Genomic DNA, 27,163 nt, shown 5'->3' on the forward strand with positions numbered 1-27,163 from the left:
CACTCCTGTCTTCCACAGCCTCCCGCGGTTTGGTGAAACTCATGTTAGTAGCTTCGAGAGCACTGTCCTAATCAGCCATAATTATTCCCCGCCTCCCTGGTCTCACTTCTCATGCTGAAGTAGATAGTACCTCTATGTATGCATATTGGAGGACAACGCTCCCTTTCAGGGACAGCTCCTTACTGAGCACCTTACACAAGGGATCAGGACAAGCAGAGCGGGCTGCTGCTTGAAGGAAATCAGAAATGCTTTTATACATAAGTACTCTTTTCAGAGTCTAAACTGAACTGACCATAGCTTCAGCAAGTCAGGAACGATCATCAGATCCACACTCTCTCTCCAGCCCCCAATGCTTCCAGCCTTCCCTGGTACACCAGGCTAGTTAGCTTTCCCCTAAAACCCTAATACTAATAAAACACTAGTAGTATTAAACCCTAACATGAATAAATCTGCAATCCCCAGGTAACTTGAAATGCAGATTCTTAATCTTAAGCCACAGCATAGCAAGATGAAAATACATATCCAAACTGGATCTGTATGTGACACTCCCATTCCTTGGCAAACAATGCCTGCCTTCCTCCCAAGGCACAACTTGGTCTTTTCCTGTGTAAAGCACAGGATAAACATGGTCTCTACCCCCAGTCTAATGTCATGTTCTAGAGATGCAGGTGCAGTGGGTGGCTTGGGGCAACAGGCCAGGGAATGGTTGGACGGATAAGTCATAACCTGTGAAGGGTACCTACACAAGGAGAACTGCAGTAAGAGGTCCACTTGAGCTGGACAAGGCTTTTCACCTTGATACCGCCTACAAACATTGAACAGGGGTATCTGACTTTGCAAGTGTCCCTACCTGACACCTCTAACTGCAACGCAGCAGGAAAGGGGAAGGAGAAACTTTAACAGCAGAATATTGCACACTTTTTTTACCTTTTTGCCTAGGTTCCCCCCCAGACCCACCCCCCCAGCCATCTTTTAAAAACATTTTTCTCCCATTAAAAATGCTCTTAGAGTGAGGGAGTTGCAGTGAACTTTCTTCATTTAACAAAACACTGCCACAGCTTTCCACAGGGATAACTACAAATAAAATTCAATAAGGTTCCAGCTAGTAATATTTTCCATCTTGGTATAGATCGGCGGATGATATGCACCGGGAGCCTACATGACAACTGACCCAGTTTCCCTAGGGAAATTCATACTGTGAAAACCATTACTTTTAAGTGAAAGTCATCTATTACTCTCAAAGGACTGGTTCTAACATAATATTTTCCTCTGCAGGAGTCCTTTTGAAATGACTTGTAGAGATGCACCCATTGATTGATTGATTTTTCCAGGAAGAAAGAAAAAAGACGCATAAGCAATGTCTTAGATCCAGGTGGCAGTTCAGTCTGCTACTTACCATATTACAGCAGTCACCTTTTCTCCTTAAGCACCCAAGGCCAGAACTTACAAACCTGTTCTGTTCTGTTATACTTGGCACTCTCGGGCACCTACATCATTTCAGTTAGGTTTGTGGTTCAAAATTAATTTCTGTAAGTTATGAAGAACACCTTACCTCTGTCACTGTCATAGAGATATGCAAACTTGGTCCACTGGTAATATTCAATCAAGCTCAGAAGTGCTCCCTTGAGGTCTGGCCTCATCTGGATGACAAATGGGTGTGTTCCATCTGTTGGGAAGCTGGGTGTTATGAAGGAGACATGAAGTGTTCCACAAAATGATGTGATGGTATTTACAGACTTCTTGTCATAAAATCCAAAAATAGCAAAGACTCCTCTTGAAAACTGGGAGCAAACTGGGAGAAACAAGCAAAAAGAAAAGATTTTAGAACGTGAAACTGATCTGCATTTTTTAAAATAGAAAAATGTACAATTGCCCCCACACCTACAAAGAAGACTTTTAAGACATTGGGAGAATGGTTGTATTTATTAACATTACAAAATCAGATGAACAGCAAGCCAGATATACCAGATCAACCAAATTCAGAATGTAAGGTCAGGTGAGAAGGGATTGGCTGAGACTGATCAGCAGTTTTGCCAAGAAACTGAAGGTATTCAAACAAATCCCTGTAAGAAGTTTCTTCTTTATATCCCCAAATACTTCCATGTTTTCTTCAGCGTCATCCTGATTAATGCCACACATATATGGCGTCTGTATGATATGTACATGACATCAATAAGGGTGGCACGGATGCTTAGGCAAGATCAAGAAGTTCAGCTCCAGGTAACCAAAGATAACTGTTGTCTAAGCAGACATGAAACTGAAAGGCATGCATTTGTGAAGCTTGCAACTTCATCAAAGACATTAGAAAAACTGAAATTTCAGTTAACATTCCTTACTCTACTTACCCGACATAATCTAATTTGCCCTCAATAGTGAAGTTTGTTTGTTAGTTTGTTTGATGATGATGATCATCTACCTGGAAAAACATTTGACATATTTTGTCCACACTGTTCCTTGTTATTGTAGCACACTTCTAATTTAAATGTGTGCTATTCATTTTAAAGGGATACGGGTGGCGCTGTGGATTAAACCACAGAGCCTAGGACTTCCTGATCAGAAGGTTGGCGGTTCGAATCCCCACGACGGGGTGAGCTCCCGTTGCTCGGTCCCTGCTCCTGCCAACCTACCTGTTCGAAAGCACGTCAAAGTGCAAGTAGATAAATAGGTACTGCTCCGGCGGGAAGGTAAACGGTGTTTCCGGCCGCTGCTCTGGTTCGCCAGAAGCGGCTTAGTCATGCTGGCCACATGACCCGGAAGCTGTATGCCGGCTCCCTTGGCCAATAAAGCGAGATGAGTGCCGCAACCCCAGAGTCGGCCACGAGTGGACCTAATGGTCAGGGGTCCTTTTACCTTTACCTATTCATTTTAAACTATCTTTAGATGTGGCTTGTGAAATGGTTTGATGGGTGACTACTGCCTTCCTCCCTGATCTGCCACAGAATGGGAGGGGGGGAGAGAAACTGACTTCTGTGTAAGGTAGCATGTAGTCTGATCCCAAGGTGCATCCACCCTCCCTCTGCTATTTAGTCATCTTTCCAATAAAGACCACATGTCTTGAGTCCAAATTAGCCATTCACCTTTAGTGACACTTGGGAAAGCGTCAAATCTGATTGACCCCAGAGTTTCCGTACCATCATTACATCCAGGATATGATTCTTAATTGGCTAGGATCACTTAAGAAAGAATGGAACAGAGGTTTTTAAATGGCCACTCAAGTGAAAGGAAGGAAATGACTGTGAACAAACATTCACAAAAAGTTGAATTTAGGATTTTACAAGACTTTCTGACTTCCCTACTTGAAATCGCTGCATTTGAACAAAAAATGTTACCTAGAGAACACATGGCTGATCCACAGCAAACACTTTCTTCCTACTTTCTTTGATCCCAATTGACTCTATTAGGTATTATTTACATGTTCTCTTTTTAGCTTTGCATTGCCTCTTGTGGACTAGCTGATGTTGTGCTATAAAGCCTTTAAGCAACTACAACTATTATTTCTATGCATTTATGGAGAAATACTGGTTCACACTAATGCAAAGGACATAAAAACACAAGAGGAGCAGTCTAAGCACTGCACTTTGTGTTCTAATGATCTGTTTCATTAAACTTTTAATATCAGCATTATAGGACTCAGCAGAAGAAGGTCCTTCTCCATGGCACCTCAGGTCATGGAGCAAGAAGAATAATCTCCTGGGTGTAAATAGAGTGCTGATTGTTTCATTTTTATTACCATCTCAGACAATAAAAGCCTAAAACAATGCTGATCGTTAAAGCCTGGGTGAACCATCCCATCTTTTTGGGTCATTCTCTTCAATGACTCTGCAAATGCAGCTTGTTTTCAAGGTGCTATACAGTCCATAGTTTTATTTACTAATTGGAAAAAAAGTGGACACAATGGTTAAAAAATACTTCTGGTTTAAAATCTTGCTGCCACCACATGCCCTGATGACTTTTCATCTCTCAGGTGGAGACACTGTTTGTCTAATCAAACTCAGTGGAGCCCCCTAGAGAATGCAGGGACCCTATGTCTCTGTTTTGCTCTGTTGGTTGGCCACACCAAAATGCGATGGCATGTGAAGAACCAACACTGAAAGCATGTCCTATGCACTTAAATGGTGCACACCCCATACATTTTCCCACCAAACTGGCTTACCCCCTCACTGAGCTACAATTTCCAGCATACTTAACAAGCTACGGTTCTCATAAATCATTTTTTTGGTCACTCAGAGGAGAAGATGGTGAAATGCAAACAGGGGACACAGAAAGGGCTGTACTCCTCAATGCCTTCTTTGCCTCAGTCTTCTCCGATAAAGAAAACAATGCCCGACCTGAAGAATTTGCAGCAAATGATTCAGCAGAGGAAACACAGCCCAGAATAACTAAGGAGATAGTACAAGAATACTTGGCTAGTCTAGATGTATTCAAGTCTCCAGGGCCAGATGAACTGCATCCAAGAGTATTAAAAGAACTGGCAGATGTGATCTCAGAACCACTGGCAGTCATCTTTGAGAATTCCTGGAGAACAGGCGAAGTCCCGGCAGACTGGAGGAGGGCAAATGTTGTCCCTATTTTCAAAAAGGGGAAAAGAGAGGACCCAAATAATTACCGCCCAGTCAGTCTGACATCAATACCAGGGAAGATTCTGGAGCAGATCATTAAGCAAACAGTCTGTGAGCACCTAGAAAGGAATGCTGTGATCACCAATAGTCAGCATGGATTTCTGAAAAATAAGTCATGTCAGACTAACCTGATCTCGTTTTTTGACAAAATTACAAGCCTGGTAGATGAAGGGAACACAGTGGATGTAGCCTACCTTGATTTCAGCAAGGCATTTGACAAGGTGCCCCATGATATTCTTGTAAAGAAGCTGGTAAAATGCGGTCTTGACTATGCTACCACTCAGTGGATTTGTAACTGGCTGACTGACCGAACCCAAAGGGTGCTCATCAATGGTTCCTCTTCATCCTGGAGAAGAGTGACTAGTGGGGTGCCACAGGGTTCTGTCTTGGGCCCAGTCTTATTCAACATCTTTATCAACGACTTGGATGATGGACTCAAGGGCATCCTGATCAAAATTGCAGATGACACCAAACTGGGAGGGGTGGCTAACACCCCAGAGGACAGGATCACACTTCAAAACGACCTTGACAGATTAGAGAACTGGGCCAAAACAAACAAGATTAATTTTAACAGGGAGAAATGTAAAGTATTGCACTTGGGCAAAAAAAATGAGAGGCACAAATACAAGATGGGTGACACCTGGCTTGAGAGCAGTACATGTGAAAAGGATCTAGGAGTCTTGGTTGACCACAAACTTGACATGAGCCAACAGTGTGACGCGGCAGCTAAAAAAGCCAATGCAATTCTGGGCTGCATCAATAGGAGTATAGCATCTAGATCAAGGGAAGTAATAGTGCCACTGTATTCTGCTCTGGTCAGACCTCACCTGGAGTATTGTGTCCAGTTCTGGGCACCACAGTTCAAGAAGGACACTGACAAACTGGAACGTGTCCAGAGGAGGGCAACCAAAATGGTCAAAGGCCTGGAAACGATGCCTTATGAGGAACGGCTAAGGGAGCTGGGCATGTTTAGCCTGGAGAAGAGGAGGTTAAGGGGTGATATGATAGCCATGTTCAAATATATAAAAGGATGTCACATAGAGGAGGGAGAAAGGTTGTTTTCTGCTGCTCCAGAGAAGCGGACACGGAGCAATGGATCCAAACTACAAGAAAGAAGATTCCACCTAAACATTAGGAAGAACTTCCTGACAGTAAGAGCTGTTCGACAGTGGAATTTGCTGCCAAGGAGTGTGGTGGAGTCTCCTTCTTTGGAGGTCTTTAAGCAGAGGCTTGACAACCATATGTCAGGAGTGCTCTGATGGTGTTTCCTGCTTGGCAGGGGGTTGGACTCGATGGCCCTTGTGGTCTCTTCCAACTCTATGATTCTATGATTCTATGACCAAACCAATGGTTAGCAAGACTGTTCTGTTGTGCAATAGATTTTCTAAATAAGCCGGGTCTCTGCTGGGTACTTTGCTTTGATTTTCTCTTAGTTGTATTTTTATTTAAAAGTTTGCTCCCTCACCTGGGCAAGAACCAGTGGTTTAGAAGTAAACTCTTACCACGCACCCATGTGGATAGCACGATCTAGAATCAATCTAGATTGAAGGCAGCATGTTCTGGATGGAGATAAATGACACTTGTGGTACAAATAATAAAGCTTCTTCCCATCTGCATTTTCCTCACAAAATAACTAGACAATCATCACAAGGATTAGTTTCTATATACGAAGATTGTAGAGGTTTTATATGAGACTTTTCTAAGCAAAGTATATCCTGAGCCTTCAGAGTCTGCCAGCCTAGGCACATGCTGTGCTGCTGCTTTAAAACTGGGACTGATCAAGTGTTGAGTTTTCCCTGCCGCAGGGCTTTGTAAATCATGGTTTTCCCAGTGAAACTGTGACAACCAGAGCCTCAGGCAGGGCCTTGCCAAGACATTTTGCTACCTGGGGCGGAACAGCATGGTGTTCCTGCTTCCAGGTCAAGGTACATAACACCCAAGGCTGGTTAAGTTATTTTGGAATTTGAAGCAAAAATATAATAATAACCCCCAAAGCACTTCTGCCTCTCCCAGCAGTAAAAGAAACAAGAAAACAACAACAATAAAAATAACTGCATAACTAATCATTTGCTACCCTTTCACGACACCCCATATCAGCTGTCTGCGGCAACCCTCTCACTTTGCCTAATGGCAGGGCCAGCCCTGAGCTGGTGGTCTCCTTAATTGGTTCTAGATAACCCACAAGAAACAAGAGAAAAATTGGCCAAGTGTTGCCTAGCAACAAATTACAGCTCTTTGCTTTCCTCTCTTTCTTCCCCTCTATTTGCTTCGTTACTTGATGACATTCCATTGATTGGCACCACAAGCTCTATTTAGCACATTATGAAGCATATTATTAATACTTACCAATTTCTCTCAGCATTTCTTGATTTGTGTGAGTGTTTTGCCTAAGTAATTGTCAGCAACATAAATCACTATACCCTACAGCTAGCCATCAGAGTTGTGTATCAATTGAGGCTGTCACTTACAATACAGCTATCTATTTTATTGTTACTAGTGAGATGAATAATCAGAGAAATATCCCTTTATCGTATCAGTTATTGGTCTCTCTCACATTTGATACAAACCTTTTGTAAATGGACAAATTTCATTATCATGTGTGACTCCTCATATTCACTCATAGAATAAACTGAGAGATCACTGTGAGGCAATGACCTCTTGTTGATGTGTTTTTACTAATATTATATAGAAACTGAAGGGAACAAACTGTTGTACAGTGGTACCTTGGTTCACGAACTTAATCCATTCCAGAAGTCCGTTCTTAAACCAAAGCGTTCTTAAACCAAGGTGTGCTTTTCCATAGCAGTGGGGGACTCAATTTACAACTGGAACACACTCAACAGGAAGTGGAAACATGTTCTGCTACCAAGGCAAAGTTTACAAACCTAAACGCCTACTTTTGGGTTTGCAGCGTTCTTAATCCAAGTTGTTCATAAACTAACCAAGGTACCACTGTATAGATTCTCTTGAAACTAGTTCAGGTAATAGATCTTACTGCTAGTATAAATAACAGTGAGTGCATACCTTCACAAAGAAATAAAAGTGTTGGTTTCAAATAACAGGCTGGATGCCATTTGCTACTAACACAGGAGACAGGGAGGGGGACAAAACTGGAATCCATTCTTATTTAAAGGAGAACCAATCCAATTCACACTTTCTTAAACAATACACAAATCAAAACACACCCACCCTTCAAAGCTCACACTTCTCTGAATATCGATAATACTGTAAAGAAGTCTTATTATCAATATTGAAATGCAAATTTCTGGTTGAATTTGAATCTATCTTAAGTACATCACAGGAAGTTAATATATAAAGTTTTGAGAACACATTTCAGCTCAATGCAACAATGCTTCCTTTAGAGAACAAGTGTTCAACACGCTAAGGAATATTGACCAATAATCACATCTTTGTTAGGAAAGGCCAAAGATAAAAAGCTGCAAGTTGTACTCAAAATGGAGACAAAGAGAAAGCAGCCAGGAAATGAGACCCAACAACTGAATACCTAATTAGTGATTTTGAGAATGGTTCTTCATTTGCTAAAAAAGCCAAGTTAGAAATGTTACAAAGGGACATCAAAAGCAAGCTGCAAACAACAGTGCATGGAGGCGGGGGAAGTATTTCGGAAAAATAAAACAGGAAGAAAACACAGCTGTCAGGCTAAATCCTCTATTGGCAACGGCCTTACAGAATGTGGATTAAAGACCAATGTGCAGTGTTTTCCAAAGCTAGCAACTGTCTGCAGTGAAGAGTGAGCCACGGAAGAGCCTTCTAGAACCTGACGAATCCTATACTGGCAGAGTAAAAACCCAATAAATGAAAAGTAGGGGGAATTATCTACTCTTTGCACATTATAAGATTCCTACTCTGGTTGTCATATTTCAACAAGTGAAATATTTTGTGAAATTGTGTATGTCCGGAAAATTCCGGACATATAACAACCCTCCTTCACTCTCGCAACAAGCAACTCAGGGGCCCCCAGGCTCTTTGATTCTCTCCAATTAGCCAACTTATTTCCCCTCTCTCTCATTCACAGCAAAATTTAACCCCTCTGAGGCAGAGGTGGAGAAAGGTGCTCCGGCAGCCAGAGCGATGCTTGCGGGGCTAGCCGCCCACCAAGGCGGGGCTAGAGACCCACGGCGAGCGTCCGGGTGTGGGTGCTGGCTGCGGCAAGTGTCCCGGGGTTGCGCCGGCAACAGCAAGCGTCCTGGGGTGTGTGTGGTGTGGCAATGTCACCCCCCCCAGAGATGACACCTGAGGCAGACTGCACCCCTGCACCCCCTTTCTCCGCCAGTGCTCTGAGGCTGCATGCAATCACCTACATTGTCCTCTTGACTGTCCTGTTTCATTTTGATATGTTGCTCCACATACCCTGACACAAGGCCCTCCCCCTTCACACAGCATAGCCAAGGTGGTCAAAAGTAGAGCTGCCATATTTCAAAAAGTGAAAATCCAGACACAAAAGTTGTGGATATGGCCCAATATGGGCTGCCATATGCCTGGGTCTCCCCGGACATTTTAGCTGTATAGCAGTCCTATCAAAAGTCACTTCTTTTGCTCCTCTCCCCCTTGCCTAAAAGGTTGCCCACCACTGCCATATGCTAAACAACACATTTCTATCACCAAAAGAAAACCTTCAGTGCAAATAAGAGCACAATTGCCATGCCTAACCTATTGTTTTGCATACTAGCCTTGTACAGAATTGTTTTCAAAGGACACCATAGAAATGGCAAGTCCTGTGCTTCTGTGTTGTATTTCATTTGCCAGATTATCACCTGCCACTGCTCAATATGATTCTAATGAGTATTATTATGGTTAGTAATGGCAATTGTGCCTAGAATCCTTATAAGCATAATTGGTCTGCAGAAGGTTCCAGGTTTGATTCCTAGCATCTCCAGGTAGAAAGACCTCTGTCTGAAACTCTAGAGAGATGCTGAAGCTGCCTTAGTCTGAGTCAGATTATTGGTTTCATGTATTCCTAAGGCCTCTCACTCAGTTGAGAAAATAAGCCAATGTTGGTAATAACATAAATAGTGAGATATTTAGAAATATCTAGCCACTGATATATCTCTGTGAGAGTGGGATAGTAGCGCAGCTTATTGTGCAGTCTATAATAGCTTTTGCCAATCTGGTGCCCTCCAGATTGGACTTCATGGTCATGCTGGCTGGAGCTGGTGGAAGTTGCAGAACAAAACATCTGGAGGACACCAGATAACTGAAGAATGATCTGTAGCTATATTAGTACTAAATAGTGCTATTAAAGCTGGTGAGTTTCAGAATCACGCCCCAGAGAGATAAAAATAAATGCTAATATTCAGTGATGTCAGTCTGATTTCTAACATTCACTGCAGTAATGAGCATAATTACCACGATGCATATTCATGAACAATATACAAAACCACATCATCTGTGGTAAAAATAACAGACATTATTGAGTTATCAGCTAATCAACTCCAACACAATAAAAGTTTACTCGCAATTTAAATCGGCAAAATCTTCCTAATTAAGACAACTTGATGAACAAGATATTATTGTGATTTAATGGCAGTGCCAATTAAGAGAGGAGGCCATCTAAAAATAAAACCTGTCTTTGAAATTAAAAATGAAAGTATATCACTGTACACTAATATGAGTTGAAGGCATAGTGCACGTATTCTTTATTAATTTATTACTTGGTGTTTATTTTAACCATTTGCCATATAATCTTGAATTTTATACCCTATTGTGTCTAAGTATCTATTTCCTTTATTCTAACAGTTTATTTTACATTTTTGCTCACTGGAGTTAGCAAGTTTCTAGTTGAATTTAATACATTTTGTTTACCACCACTCACTGCGTGCTCCAGAACTCTGAATGTTCTCCATATTGCACATTTCCTCACTCGGACTGAGAGTAGTTAAGACCATTTGAACAACTGCACGTGTTAGAATCATTCAGCTTTCCATTGATGTTACATATATACACAAAGAGACTCAATAAGACCGCCTACTGATGCCAGATTAGAGGTTCAAAGCAAGAAACTACATAGAACAGTGGATTATAATTGATGCAGTTTTACAGAAACTTTTTAGAGGGTAGCCACAATAGTCTACTCTGATTTCAGTGGCTAGTAGCCATGACTGCTATGTTCTACCTTCCCTGATGGGACGCAACATGCCTCTGAACGCCAGTTACTGAGAATCACAAGTGGGCAGAGTGCTGTTTCCATAGGCATCTGTTTGGCCACTATGAGAACAGGATGCTGGGCTAGAAGGGCCTTGGGCCTGATCCAGCAGGGCTCTTCTTAGGTTCTCATGTTCTAGAAGGAAAAACAGCCTCCTTAAATATACAATGGTCTTTGATATAAAGAACTCTTGCCATATAAAGAGGAAGGGGACAAATTTCACATTACTCAAATTATCTAACACACTGCTGCATGCCAATGGTTGTAACAAAGGACAGGATGCCTATACAGTGGTACCTCCGTTTACAAACTTAATCCATTCTGGAAGTCCGTTCTTAAACCAAAACCGTTCTTAAACTGAGTCACACTTTCCCTGATGAGGCCTCCCGCTGCCGGTGCCATTCCATTGTTCAGCTTCCATTCTTAGACCGAGGTAAAGTTCTCAAACCAGGACACTACTTCCAGTTTTGCGGAGTTCGTAAACCAAATAGTTTACCTCTTAAAACGAGGTACCACTGTACTAGCCTTCTGGAAAGAGGTGAATCAAAAAGTGTTTGCTCTAACAAGGAAAGAGGCTGGATGTTACACTTGCATACTCACTGCAGATCCTGAACTGACGTTGAACTAGATGGCCTTTGTAAGGAATGAAAATATCACTTTTTCCTAAGAGGTCAAAAAGCCTCAGACAGTTGCAACACCAGAATAGAAGGTTGCATCAGTTAGAAAACCATAGGCTCGCTTGGAGGCTTACCTTTACTGGCTTGGGATTAGAACGCCCCAAAACAGGGTGGCTTGCTGCTAGAATGTGGTTTATCTAGACACCTCAGCATGCTTTGGCAGGGTAGGACTCGTGCATGCCTAAGGCGTGGTCGGGATGTGGCTTTATCACTGGGGTAAATGTGTGAGAGCATAGGAACATGCTTCTTGATTTGGGCAAAAGTAATTAAGAGTGATGATCCCTGAATTCAGAGGGATAGAAGATGTCAACAGGGGTGGAGAGTTCAATATTTTAATTAGGCGATCATGATAGGCTGTAAGTCCTGTGTGCCTCCAGCCAATGGGGGACAGGGGAGGGAAATTTTCACTCAGAGTTGGAGATATATGCCTGTGTTTTTCTGAATTTGGGTGTGCCTGCTTTGCGGACACCCATCCTTACAAGAATGTGTAATCAATCTTTGCTGCTTCTCCAACTTTGTTCAGATTTTATTTTAAGGGTCCCCGGACTCAAGTCTTGGATCAGTGTTTTATATCCAACAGCCTTCAAGTTCCCTTCCAATTCTATGATTACATGAGTCTCATTGGAAACAAAACACATGTCTAGTAATAGATAAGTTGCCTGAAGGCCAGAGGAGAAATGGAAAGCGAAAATAATGCTAAGGTTATGAAAGATTTGAGGCCATTTCCGGGTCACTTCAAATCACACCCATTTTTTCTTCTTCATTAATTTTCACTTATGAGGCAGAAGTTGTATGCTGATTGGATTGAGGTACCCTAATGCTAGAGCGGAAAGAAATTGTGCTGGTGTTTAAAGAAGTGAAATAGATCAGGAAGGCATACACAAATTCGTCCAGGACTATTAGGGTAGTAAATGCTTCTGTGCTAAGGGAATCTAAGGTGGATAAGATGCAGGACTGCATTGCTTGTTAAGAGATATTGCTTATAAACCCCAAAGTAAAAGAAAAATCATCACGAACAACAGTTTTTCTTAAGCACCACCAGTCCCAAAGGGTGCGCCATTTAAAAAAACCTGAGTAAAACTGACAGGACTGTCATAAAAGTAGCTACTGCATGTATGACACTGGTGATTTGTTTTTACAAACGAGGCTCTCCCTACCAGAAGGATTTGTTCTCATGTTTTATGAGGTTATGATCATTTAAAGGAGATAAGCATCCATTATGATATTGACAAAAGTTATTTGGTAAACAGAATCTTGGCAATGGCAAGCAAATGCTGTAATCTGCAAATATATTTCCCAGCAGGGCCTGCCAGCAAATACAGCCTTTCAGGCATTTCTGGATAGCTGTATGAAAATCAGCTTTCCTGAAATCCAAACTGCACATTTCTCTATGCCTATCTTTAGCTTTCCATAAGAGCATGAATTCTAGCATTATACCATGATTGCCCCCAAAAGTTCCAATACTCTAACTCTAACCTAATTTAATCTTCTTCTTATTTATTTATTATTATTACTACTTGTTTTTGTAATAAGGAACGGAAAACAGAAAACTGCTGATTTCAATAAGTTCTTTGTCAAACACAAGAACAAGCTAAGCTTTAAATGTGTTTTAAGAACTTGGCAAAAAATGTTCATATGCTGGTAAATAATTTGTGATTAGAATATACGGCTGCAAATATTTTTCCTGTAAACCCAAGCCACTTTAGGACACACCTATATAAGCCCTGTGCACAGAAGCTGGTGTGCAAGTAAGATAGGTAGCTCCCAGTCTATATTTTCTTTGCACTGGGGAAAAAGCTAAGTTCAGAATTCAGCTTTCAAATAATTCCAGATTTCATTTTGTGTTTGGCTCTTAAGGCAAGCTCCCAGCCCTCACTACCACAAATGTACAATTGAAAATGTGTGGGTAACATCAGCCGGAATTCTGAAACCTAGAGATTTGCTTTTGGAAAAGGGGAAAGGTTTGCATAGCCAAGCCCTTGACCCTCCCCATGTATAACAAAGCCAGATTCAATCATGGAGATTTTTTTATTTTTTGAAAAAGTGAGCTAGTTTCTATAAAAATAGAGAAAATTAAGCAAACCTGAATGATTTGTACATAATTCAGCTTTCCTTGGTTCAGAATTAAGACAAATGTATTGTAAGGCACATCTTTCTTTACTTAGCATATCGTTTTAACACCACTTGCTAAACCACTGTGAATATGGAAACAATCCAGCCAAAGGAAAGTGTTTTTAAAGATTATTTATTTCATTTGAAAGGTCTTAAGCACATAGTTGTCTCTCAGTTTGATATCAAAATAGTTTGCTTTGGCAGGATTGTGTCCATAAAAATTTAGCAGGTAAAACAAAAGAGATGGGCATTTTGCTATATTTTTGTTCAAAAACAAAACATAGATTACCAAGCATATTATGTACCACAGATACTTCATGGATGATCATATTCACTGTTCAGTTGAACACAGAATAAGATATAATACGATCACTTCAATCATGGTACACGCAGCAGCAAGAGTTAGACAAACTGCAATAACACTGATCAGCTGTCTCAGGAATCAGAGGAAGTGAGAGGAAGTATGAATTTCAGCTTTGTACTTCTCTTCTGAAGAGCTGGCTTTCTGACTTAGCTTTGCTAACACACCTTGCTGCCATGTCAGACTAGGAACCATGCATCTTCAGCACCCATTTGCACACACAATTTTTCACCCAGTGGAGTAAGGGATATGACATAGCTGTCAACGTTTCCCTTTTTTAAAGGGAAATTCCCGTATTCCGAATAGGATTCCTCACAAGAAAAGGGAAAAGTTGACAGCTATGCGATATGAGTTTTGAAGCCAACTTCAGCTCAGATATGCTCTCCTGGCTGTATTTGGTTGAATATATATTTATTGCTTGAATTATCAAAAAAAAAAGAGAAAGATATTCTTTCTCAGAATTAGTTTCATTACAATTACCACTAATCAAACATAAAGGAAAATCAAAGGCAGATTTGGGGATTCCTTGTCAAGCAAAACACTTGGGAGTTTTTTGCTGGAAGCTAAAACAAGAAACAAGAGATTTGACATACAAGTCAATGCTCTGGATGTATAAAGTCAAAGAGAAAGAGCAATGCTTGATAAATGAAAAATAGGGCAAGTATCAGAGACTTCCACACACCGTGCATCTGTTTCCCAGTCTGGAAAATCCAAATAAAAGAATCCAACTAAGGGCTAGTACAAATGTACGTATGTACCACCTGTAGGCATGTAGAAAAAATTTGTAAGTTTTAATGTGCATCTACATCATTTACACTTACAGAAACAATACACTATGCCAAAACAAAGTTATCATTTGAAATTTGCACTTCTCTGAATTTTGCAGTGCAGTTCTTCAACCAAACAGTGTTATAAAAATGTGTATATTTCTGGAAAGTATGCATAAGGACGCATGTATTCATGAAACTAGCATACGGAAAGTATTAGGGGAAATTGCATATCAAAATATGGATGCTGGAGAAAATGCATACTAAAAAGAAACTGAAATTGATGATTGGCAACTGAAAGTGTGAATTGACTCCATTGCAAAGAATTGAGCTTGAAATGATGTGAAATGATAGGAAAGGTTTTTCTGGAGTGCTGGATCTGCAATCGTCCATTCATGCAGGTGAGAAATTAGTGGTTGTTGTTGTAAGGGTAGAACATGCATGTATGAAAAGAGTCCTAGTTGTGATCTAGTTCTGTGAAATAGTCTGTCCTGATCTATCTTACAGGACTGTTGCTACAATAAATTACTGAGATAATAACCTTGTTGGCTCCACAGAGCAGAAGTCTATCAACATCTGCCAGCAGGTCTGTCAAAATCCCTTAAAAGAGAGCCGGGGTGGAGAGCTTTGCAAGAGCCTTTGCAAGCCTCCTCTTTTAAACATCAGAGCAAGATGGAGACTAAAAAGGGAAGGGGGGTGCCTCCTCCCTCTTTCCCCTGAAGACTCTGAGACTGGAAAATTAGAAGGGAAGAGGGAGTGTACTTGCAAGTGTCCCTCCTTCCCTCTTAATGCCCCAATATTGTGCCAGTCTTGTGTTGATCTTAATGACTCACAAAAGCTTGCAAATGCTTTTCTATTACTACCATCATCAAGGAAACAAAACCAAGGATCTCTGCGTTCTTCCACCATGTGACAAGTTAACCCAAACACTACTGACACATATTTTTAAATTAATAATTAATTACTTAAATTTGTTAGTCATTTTATCTTGCCCAAGGCAACCCAAAGCAACTTAATCTATCAAGTATGAAAATCTATACCACAGATGTTGATCCTGGAATATATGAATAAGCAAGTTCATAACAATTTAATATACAAGTAGCCAAGAGTCCGGTAAGTCGTTTTGGTGAAAGTGGGGTTATATCAAGCAACTCCATTAAATTTAAAGCTGTAACATAGCACATCTTCCCAATTTGTGAGCATTATAACACAAGTTGAGGAGATCTATGACCTTGTTTATGTAAATTTAAGTATTGTCAGCATTCCTTGACAAATCTAAATGACAAGTATGAAAGTCAAATTTTTAGCAAGTATATGCTAACTACCTTAGGCAAAGTACAACACAAAATATTATTCATCCTTTCAGTAGAAAAGCAACTTGATTGGTATTTGCTTACTCACAGAAAGCTATTGCATTTCAAAATTAATTTTAGATACAGTATGATAGAATGAAAAATAGTACTAGAAGAGTATTTTGACTAAAGCTTAATTTTTACAGTAGAATGAAAGGGACATTTTTATGTAAATGAAGAGGCAGACCACTGGGTTTAACTTGAACTGCCATTATTCTTACAATTTTATAGTCCACTCTGTAGTCCAAACACAAGGTGCTTAACATCTGCCTATCAAATTCATACTCAACTCTATGGAACAGGTGAACTCTTCTTCCCATTTTGCTGTACCACATGAATTACCCAAGGTCTTGTATCCTATCCTAGGCATCTTGATCACTGCTGTATCCAGTTTTATTCCTCCCAGGACCTTAAGAGAATCATAGAAGAAGCAAGGAACCTTCTTCAGGTAGAAGGCCATATCCCCTTCTGAGCAACATCCTGGTAGGCACATGCCAGTGGGTGGTGGCGCCAGAGTCAAAACTGAGTTATGAAGGTGAATCTTCTTTATGTATAGGACACTACATTCCAGCAACACACAACAGAGGTTTCTACACACACAGCAAGCAAGAGGCATTAAAGGACACATTCCAATCAGGCAAAATCATTCCCAGAGGAGAGTGGGGTTATGGCTTAGGACAGGCATAGGCAAACTCAGCCCTCCAGTTGTTTAGGGACTACAATTCCCATCATCCCTGACCACTGGTCCTATTAGCTAGGGATCATGGGAGTTGTAATCCCAGAACATCTGGAGGGCCGAGTTTGCCTATGCCTGGCTTAGGAAGAGTACAAGGGCCAGGTGACGAGACCACAAGAGCCACATTCTGCTGCTGGACATGAGACTTCCCACCTCCAGACTACAGGAAACAGGTAATGGGGCAAGATTCAACCACACACTCAGCAAGCATCCCTAAGGAGCACAAGCTGTAGCTGGAGAATGGCACAGTTTTAGTTACATCCAATGAAATCATTTTGTGGCTGGAAAAATGCCCACATACAGAACAGAAATTCCTGTCCCTCTCCTCCACTTGCTCATACAAAAATCTGGTCTACGGTTTCTTCCAACCCTCTGGGACAGATCTGAACCGAAGTACACAGGGAGAGAAGAGGCAGATAGCACAATGATTGCACTGGGTTCAACTGGGGATGAACAAATTTTGATTCACTACGTTTCTCCTTTTTTCAGTGTTAACTTCAGTTCTCCACAGTTCCATACCAATTTCTGATTATTATTAATTTTTTAAAACAAATCTTCATGAAAATTTGTCAGCATCTTAATGCAGCTTTGTACATAGTTTTCAACTAATATATACATTTTTTGCAAACAGTACTCGGATATAATGCACGGTTTGTATGCAATTTCACTTGTTTATGCCTTTCTGTGCACATTTCCCACAAAATTATGCATCTTTGTACATATTGTTTGGATGGCTGGAGAATTGCAATGCAAAATTTGGATGATGGTGAATTTTGAAGAATACCTGTACTTCAGTTCTCGTATTGGTTTGAGAAGTGTGAATTAATTAGTTTCTCAATAGAATACAAACAAAATTGAATTTCTTCCCCATCCCTAGTTTTAACCTCATATTATTATGAAGTTGGAGGGGACCCTAGTGGCCACATCTCCAGCACGCACAATAAGATGGCCATCTAGTCCCTGGTTAAATACCTCAACTTGATGTTGCTTTCATTGTGCAGCAAATCTGCACCTGTGAACTCTTCTTCACTGTGCTTGAGGAGGCTCGTACAGTTACTTCTTGCCTAGGAATGCTCCTTATTCTAAAATTTGACAACCTCAGATGAATACATCTTGAAGAAGCAGCTTCACTTTGATACAGATCCCTTAAATAACTTCCTTTGAAGTGGGAAGCTTGAGATGTATTATTTCCTATTAGGCTATAATTACAACCAAGTTAAAAGGAAACCTCTTTCAAAGGTGAATCATACAATTATTATTATTATTATTTTAAAAAGGTGTCATCTTTCCCCAAAGTTGTCAGTAACTAGGATGTCTGGCTCCTCTGGGAATTTAAATTAGCCAAGTGAATGACAGCAGGTGGGAGATTTGTTCTTTTCCCAATACAGACATTCTTTTTCGAGCAGGGGGCTAACACACAAACACCTCAAGGGCTACAGCCCTTTCATTTGCTAACAATAAATGGCTTCCATCTACTGCCTGAGAAAAACACTTAGCCAGTGTAAAGAGATAGTCACCTATTTTGTATTGCTAGGTAACGAGCTTTTGGCCTCCTGTATTTACTGTAAAAATTCAGATTGTAAGCTTTAATCAGCTTGCTTAGGAGATTAATCAATTAAGAGCACAATGCCTATTTATTCAGAAGTTAATTTTCACCATGCACAATGGATTGCAATCCGCAGCATGTTTTCATGGGAGTAAGTCTCATCAAGCTAAATACAACTTATTTCTGAGTAAACTTGCACTAGAGCATAGCTATAGCCAGCCCATCTGACGGGGCCAGCTGTATGAGTTATGATCACACTTGTTCATTTTTAAGCCATTTGGTTTGTCTTGTTTTTCTGAAACAGAAAATATAGAAGATAATGTGGGCTATTGCTTTGTTTGTTACTATGTTATATATTTCGTATTTTTATATTGTAAACCACCCTGTGGTCCTCAGATGAAGGGCAGTATAGAAATTAAATTAGATAAATACATAAATATTAAAATAGAAATAAAAGAATAGCCTTGACTTGAAATGATGAAACAGTTAAAAGGTGTTACAGTTAACATGTCTACTCAGAACTCAATCCCACCGAGTTCAGTGGAGTTTTCTATATGTCAGTATAGAAACGCACCCTAAAATCAGTCAACTTCTTATTGTTATTCTGTTAGCAGTTTTTGCTTAACCTCAGTTCAGCTTATCACACTTTTTATACATTTGCCATATGATCCTTTTAAATAATTTTTGACAGTCCTATTCAATTTTTTATATATTTATAAATAAATAAATGCAGGTGCCTTCTAAAAACACCAATTATTCTTCCCCTACATTGACACCCTACTCATAATGAGCCTGTGCCAGCCATGGATAAGCACTTTTAAATTACATGGATTTCAGTAGAAGAGATGAAATCATCCATGAATGTCTCCCCCACTGTACTCAGAACGGAACTCAAAAGTGCTTAGCATTAGCTGGATCATGCCCAACATGCTTTATTATCATTTTGTGGGGGCCAAGCCAGCTGTTCTTATTAATCTTCATCCTCTTTCATATACACTACCTGCTAGCACAATTACAGCTGCTGTTGCCTGCCCTGGAGAAAGAGGAAACCACCTTACGCATTTCATAAGGCACAGAAGGCACAGGAGGGCAATGCCTTGGTCACTCGGTCAAGGGCAAAAGGGAATTGCAATTATACTCCGCAGAGAGTAATAGCAAGAGACTGCTGAAGGGCAATGTGTAATCAGCAGAACGGCCAAAGGGATAAACTTATATAAACTCTCAGCAATTTGATTTTGCCCAGTGCTACATGCCACAGTGAATCCTCCATAGCTCCTTTGCTTATCAAAAGGCACGCTGTGCATTTTGAAGCACCAAACAATATTTTGTCAGTTCCTATTGAATGACAGACAGATGGTAGGAGTGGTGGGAATGAAGCTTAAGTCAGGGGAGCTTGAAGGGCGAGGTCCAGTTTAAAAAGCTTCATTCAAGTTGCACCCTGGCCTTTTGTGCGTGGACTGAATTTACCTCTTATTAAGGGTTCGCGCTCCCCACCCTCACCTCTGTCAGCCTGCTAGCTAGCCCTGCCTCCTTTCCTTCCTGTAAACTTATCAGAGAGCAACAAGGTCACTGAATGCCTGCCTCCATCACGACACTCAAAACCACAAGAAGCTCTGGTAAATGCAGTTCTCTGACATCCCTGAGCTCATACTATGGAGTCAGCAGCCCTTGAGATCTCAGTTTCCAAATGCTGCTTACTCCCGGGTTTCTGCTTGAGCAAAGTTTTAAGTGCTTGGAAGAAGGAGGCAGAGGCTGTCACCCCATCAAAATGACAGGTAATTTATAAAAGAAGAAGGGAGTGGTGATGTGGGCAAGGGCAGTCGTCATGGTAGGACAGTGCCACAGAGCCACTCTCTTGACAGTGGTGTGGCTACTTACCTGTATGGTGTGTGGCTGGGGATGCACAAGCACAATAGCAGAGCCAATTGGGCACTCCTGCCAATGTGACCTCACAGTCCAATCTTGTTTCTGACTCAACCCACACCATCCGAGGAAGCTACAACAATGCAGTTCTTAGGAGAGTGGCTCCATGGCTCTACCCTACTACAGGTGCTACTCATAAGAGCAGGGTCTGGATTTTTATCTGGATAGGCAAACTGAGGCCAGTCACTTCATCCATTCTTTTCTTTTTTGCAAGCACACAAGGTTTTATTCTAAGGAATCACAACAATCACAAAAACGAGTGGAAACTGAGGGCAAGCTGGGTTCACATGCCACTAATATTTGGGGCCAGGTTTCTGAAATGAACCCATCTCTAAGTAAATCTGGCAACTCTGGGCCTCATGCATTTTAACTTGATGGATGTACAATATCTAAATGCAGGGTTTTATTTTCTTCTGATTGGGATCTCTAAGAAAACATTCAACATAGTACTGCTTTGTTTGACAGGGACACGGTGTCTCATTCATCAGTGAGATTCTTGTGTCGATCTTGTGTCCCAAAATCAAATTCCACACAAACTTTGAAGGGAAGGGGATAAAAATATTTTAAGCTTTGATATATATATTTCCCAGGGTTATACCTGCCATTTCTGATGTCACAGGGCTGCTGCCCAATGTATGCACATGTCTAGTTTGCTGCCTCTTCTCCATAATGTCTACTGAAACATGTGACATGATGTCATTACACTCATGAGTTTCTTCATCATTGTCAATGACAGCCAGTGATGTAGATTGGGGTGTTCACAGCATAACGTCACAGCACTCATGGAGTTTCATTAGACATTATGGGGGAACTGAGCAGAATTATACACGTGGACTGCATTTTCCAGATCATCTATTATATTTTATTCCACTCTTATGCATAGACATGTACAGAATTATGACACAAGTCAAACGGAACTTACTCCCAAGCATATGATTACAGCCTTAGCATCTTCTGGAGGCAAGCATAATGCCAAATTCAGCACCTCATCTAGAAAACAATCTGGATATAAGCCAGGATACAGAGTGGCAATAAGGAATGCTAGCACTCAGAGGCACCAGCTTCTCGGGATGATTGAGGGGGTCCGATACGACGTCCTGACATTGCACAATATCCTGGCATTACAAGTAGCCAGTGGGCAGAGCAGAACGTCTTCTGAACATTGAGGGGGCCCAGCCCCCTAGAAAAAATAATCGGGGGTCAAAAGTGCTTCGGCCCCAAGGAGCCAGCACCTATGCTATTGCTGAAATTAAATCTCCTGTTATCAATGCATGGAGAATGAACATTCATGGAGATACCTTGGATTTCTCCTTAAATTCTCATTGTTAATTAGGATAAATGGACAAAATTAAAGTGAAATAATTTTAACAAGCAATAATCATTTGAGGCGCTTCTTCATGTGCCACTTCCATGGGATGTCTGGCAGCATGAGAACAGGTATTTTCAGTGATTGTGCACCACTTACGGAATGTTCTCCCAGGGAGGCACACATGAAGGTGACACATGGCCCTAATCAAAGTACAGTATATTGCCCAGCTGTGCATTTTAAAGGATCTCAGGGTTAATGTTTTCTCTCCCACAAACTGTAATAAAAAAATAATAATCCCAGGTTTTTGTTTGACCTTCCTTTGCGATGTATAACATCCGTTCCTCTTTCACAACACACAGTGAAAGAACGTTCATATTGATCTAGACTCTTTCCCAGTTCAGTTAGACAGATCCTAGTGCCCTTCTTGGCTGGCATGCAAGGAATTCTCCTTAGGATAGTTGTTGGATATCTATGCTGATGTTGTCTGATGGGGCCAAATGCAAAGTATCACATTTACCCAGCGGAGTCAAAAAAACAGCTGGTCCTCGTGCCAAAATGCAAACTGTTTTTCAAATAGCTTTCAGCTTTGAAACAACACTATATGTGCACTCAGGCTGCTTAACAAAAACAAGTGTAAAACAAGTCCCCCTAGAAGCTCATTTCACAAGTTTCTAGATTCTGCCAAACTGAGAAAGATTTAACCCCATGCAGCACATCAGCTGATAAGATGGGGTGTTAAATCCTGCTCCTTTTGAATCACCTAATGGGCAGTTGGATATGGCTTGTGGAAAATGGCCTCAGAGGCCAACTTGGATCCCCTGGCCAGTGGATCCCCTGCCCAGGGGTTCTCCACACCTGAAACAGATAAATGAATGAAATGTCCACACAGTTTAAGACAGCCTACCCAATATTCTGTTGATAGGGACAAAAACATTGGATGTATTCTTAGCAATCAAATACTATTGTACAGTGACATGGGTGTCTTGGATGCAATCTAAATGGAAGCTTCAGTTTTCAGAACAGGGGTAAGCCCAGGGCTCGTGGTTTTGAAAGAAGAAGAAGAAGAAGAAGAAGAAGAAGAAGAAGAAGAAGAGGAGGAGGAGTTTGGATTTGATATCCCGCCTTTCACTCCCTTTAAGGAGTCTCAAAGCGGCTAACATTCTCCTTTCCCTTCCTCCCCCACAACAAACACTCTGTGAAGTGAGTGGGGCTGAGAGACTTCAAAGAAGTGTGACTGGCCCAAGGTCACCCAGCAGCTGCATGTGGAGGAGTGGAGATGCGAACCCGGTTCCCCAGATTACGAGACTACCACTCTTAACCACTACACCACACTGGCCACCACACCACACATAGAACAAAGCTATCAGAAGAACTACAAGCACTGTACACTTCAGGAAGTGATTTAACACAACCACAGCAAATTGAAGTACTGTTGGAAGGATATTACTCATACCACTCATGAGCTAGTTAAATCTGCAGTAACTCTACTGGTAATGAATTGTCTGATAGAAATCAATCTATACAAATCTCTAAGCTCTCGGGCATCAGATTCTTGCTTGACAGCAAAGAAGCCATTTTCTTGATTACACTAACCATTGTTCTAAAAGAAACCTGCTCTCATATGAGCCGTTTCTGTAGAGTTCAGGAGAAATAAATGCAAATGCTAATTGAGTGGCAATAAAATAACTTGGAACCACAGATTGCTGTAAGAGAATTAGCATAGCCAAGTATAATCTCTTTCAAGCATCTCTCATGGAGATGGACATCTCTGCGTCTGGCAAAGGCTCACACTTGTGGGGAGGAAAAGTTAAGGGATAGAAATCTGCAAAGCAAAGATAAGAATAACCCTGGAAACACTTAAATTAGGAGTATTTAGGAGCTAATTTTGAAGAGGAAAAAAACCCCCTGACTTTATATTCCTCCCCATCTCTCTTATCACATAGATTGGAAATTTCAGTCTGTTATTTCCTTTAAAAATACTAGCCGAGCTATGCAAAAGCTTCCTGACGCCAGCCTTTCTGAATACTGCATGATTTAAATAAACCACAGCCATACTAATCCAAATCAAGAAATGTTAAGAAGCACATTTGCAACTAAGATATCAGAATTGCAAATAGTTTAAGCATTACAGAAAATGCACTAATAGTGTGGAATCAACAGCATTTCATAGAATCATAGAATTGAAGACTTGGACACCAAGGGGCATCTAGTACAACCCTCTGCAATTCAGGTATCTCAACTAAAGCATCCATGACAAACGGCTGTCAAACCTCTGCTTAAAAACTTCCAAGGAAGGAGAATCTACAACCTCCTAAAGGAGTCCATTCCATTGTCGAATAGCTCTTACCATCAGAAAATTATTCCTGATATTTAGTTGGAATCATCCTTCTTTCAACTTGAAACCATTGGTTCAGGTCCTACCCTCTGGAGCAGGAGAAAAGCTTCCTTCATCTTCCATGTGACAGCCCTTTAGATATTTCAGGATGGCTATCATATCTCCTCTCCTCTTTTCCAGGCTAAATATACCCAACCCCTTCAACCATTCCTCATAAGGTTTGGTTTCTAGACCCTTGATCATCTTGGTTGTTCTCCTCTGCACATGTTCCAACTTGTCAATGTTGTCTAATGGTCCCGCAGGTCATTTTTCACTAGAGCCATGATTATAAGAATGAGACACAGCTACATGTAAGATCACTGGAACTGATTTCATGTAAGTAAATGAAACTTACATTGGAATAAATAACTGATTTATTCCAGTTTCCTAATGGAATAACAAGGTTTCTTCAAATGCAATGTTTAACTGAGACAATCAATAGAGGGGGAAAGCCAGTTCAAAGCTATAAGAGCAAATTTTCCTCTGAAATGGATGTAGACCTTTAAAACACCATTCAGCAAACTGCAGAGCATCAGTAGAAAATAACACCATACTGACATAATCGGGTTTTACAATGTTGCAGTAAAATATTTTCACATGTCATAAACTTGAGTAATTAATTTATTTGGGGGTAGGATCCTTTCCCCCACCATTAAAAAAATCATTCAGTAAGCACCTGGGTACAGTATGAAACATCTATAAATAGAAATGTGGGCTAGCATTGCTGACCAAGCATCCTTGCCTTACAATAGTAGGGGAAACGCAATGTCCTATTAAACCAAATGTAGCATTATGTAATTGAAATTGGATCAGGTATGAAAGGTTGTAATGTAATAAAAACTGGCTATCACCATATCACTTCCATGAAATTTAAAGATCCAGCAACCATGGGACCTTTAAGGAATAAGGCATCGCAATATACCAGCAGTTATGATGGGGCAGAATGTGAACAGACCCTTAGAGGCAGGTGCTAAGCAATGATGACAGCATAATCTATACCAAAATATATCTTAATAGCAGGTGAACTGCTGAGAAAGCAGGGAGTTCCATGGATTCTGTGCCAGTTACCAGGTTCGGGAGAAGGTTCTACTGTAGATTCCTGCATTGAGCTGGATGAGGAAACCTCAAAGTTTTCTTCCAGCTAGCTCTAAAATTCTAAGATTCCAGATCCATTTCAGAGGGCCCCAGGCATGTCACTCTAATGAATCTCTATTCTAAATGCTTGGCACAGATTTCCATCTCATGACCAAGTGGAATTCCAAGAAAAATATGAAGGGCTTGGCAGCTCTCCTGAGTAACACACAACCAGCTAGTGCAGTTCTGGGTTCTGTTGCATATGAATCTCATCATCTGTTCATCAGGGTGCATCCTGGCACCACACAATTGGGTTATATAGGCAAGACACACCCACAAATTTGATTACTGTGATTTAAATGAAAGTGCATGAAATAAAGTTCGAATAAATCAAATCACAGAGGCTAGGGCTTGTTGGTCGGCGGTTCGAATCCCTGTGATGGAGTGAGCTCCTGTTGTTTGGTCCCTGCTCCTGCCAACCTAGCAGTTCGAAAGCACATCAAAGTGCAAGTAGATAAATAGGTAGCACTTTGGCGGGAAGGTAAACAGCATTTCCATGCACTGCTCTCGTTCACCAGAAGCAGCTTAGTCATGCTGGCCACATGACCCGGAACAAACGCCGGCTCCCTCGGCCAAGTTGGAATAAATCAAATCACTAACATCAATTTCCCGAAAATGCAGAATTTATCCCTGAACATTTTAAATCTCAACTTTAATCTTAAAAAAGCACCAAATAAACTTGGAACCCAACATTCTATTACCCTCCAGGATCACACCAAGAATAGGATGCAGGAAAGGAAGGGAAGGACAATGCAGCTCAGAGTGACTTAGTTCACAATGAATCCTATTTAGTTCTATGGCACTAAATCAATAAATTTAGCCCTGAAAGACTAAAACCTGAGCTTTTCTTCAGTCACTAGAGTAAGAAGTAGAGCAGAAGTAGCCCCACCCAGATATTCCACCCGCAGATGCACCCCTTTGTCCATAGATGTGAATGGTTGCTGTTGAAACATTGCTGTATTGAAGACAACATTACAGTGCTGTTCTGGCCACCACAGCAAATGACACAGCAAATGAAAAGCTGATCCAGAACTGGGGTTCCTACCTCCCCCATCAACTCTGATGGCATATCTGCCAATCATCCGGCATTGAGTGAGACATCCCAGATTGACAAAAGCCACCCTGGCTTCTGATGTCAATCCTGGATGTCCCACTTCATCTGCTGCCACTGCCACCGCCACTGTGAGGCCTCCACTGAGGCATGCTGAGGCCCACTGTGGTCTCTGATGTACTTCAGGAAGCTGGGCTGCACTTCTGGAAATGCACTTCCGGAAGCATGGCACCGGCTTTGGGAAGTATGGCAGAAGCCATGGTGGGCCTGGCAGAGGAGATCTTGGCTTCATGGTGGCAGCAGCAATAAGCCAGCGAAGGTTAGGCTGAGGACAAGGGGAGGCACAGCAGGCTGAAGCAGCCTGGGTAGACAGGGCATGGTGGAGGTGTCCCGGATTTGGTATGTGATGGGTATGGCAAATCTTTAATGGATTTAAACCAACACATCTTTATAAGTAGTATAAGCAATCAGCATTATTTCATGCAGCGCAGAATTTATTTTTTAATTACATCTGACTTGCAAGGTTAGTGTAACGGCAGAATTTATCCAGTAATTAAATATGTTTCCATGGTCCCAGTTTTAAACTAAATCAAAGGTGTGCAATTGATGGTGCCTTTAAATAGGGGTTGAGAAACACCCACAACTTTTCTTCCTGGAAGATAAGTCACTTGTATCTAATTAACTGTCTTTTAATACCACACAAAATGTCAAAAAGGTATTAGAGACAGCTGAAAAAATGAGGCTAAAAATGCACAGTGTCTAGCTATTCACCGAGTACATTTGAGCATTGGAAGCAAATGGTGTTTGCCCATGCGGGTCATGATTTGGTGCCAGATACTGCCCTGATCACAGACAACAATAATAAACCACCCCTGGCGCCCCTCATGTGCATCAAAGCTATTGGCTCATGACCAGTGATGATAATACTGTTCTTGCCAGTATATGGTCTCTTGTCTCAATTATGACTGGCTTTCAGTCTTGCATGAAGACCCTGTTTATCCAGTACTCAAACCCGTGGGGAGTTAATCACAGCAAGCAA

At 41.1% G+C, this 27,163-nt stretch overlaps 1 protein-coding gene across 6 annotated transcripts in view; it reads right to left on the reverse strand.

Annotated features, from left to right (window-relative positions):
* GRIA2 (glutamate ionotropic receptor AMPA type subunit 2) overlaps positions 1 to 27,163 on the reverse strand; it is a 74,478-nt gene that overhangs the window by 33,976 nt on the left and 13,339 nt on the right. For all 6 annotated transcript variants that reach the window (XR_014552144.1, XM_083631110.1, XM_083631111.1 and 3 more), the window contains exon 3: positions 1,553 to 1,792. Coding sequence is in view for 5 of the 6 variants with exons in the window: in XM_083631110.1 (XP_083487236.1) it covers positions 1,553 to 1,792 (240 nt within the window). In the remaining variant the exon portion in view is untranslated. The remainder of the gene's footprint in view (positions 1 to 1,552; positions 1,793 to 27,163) is intronic.

The sequence above is a fragment of the Podarcis filfolensis genome (assembly GCF_964270895.1).
Source record: "Podarcis filfolensis genome assembly, chromosome: 9".
NCBI lineage: Eukaryota > Metazoa > Chordata > Lepidosauria > Squamata > Lacertidae > Podarcis > Podarcis filfolensis.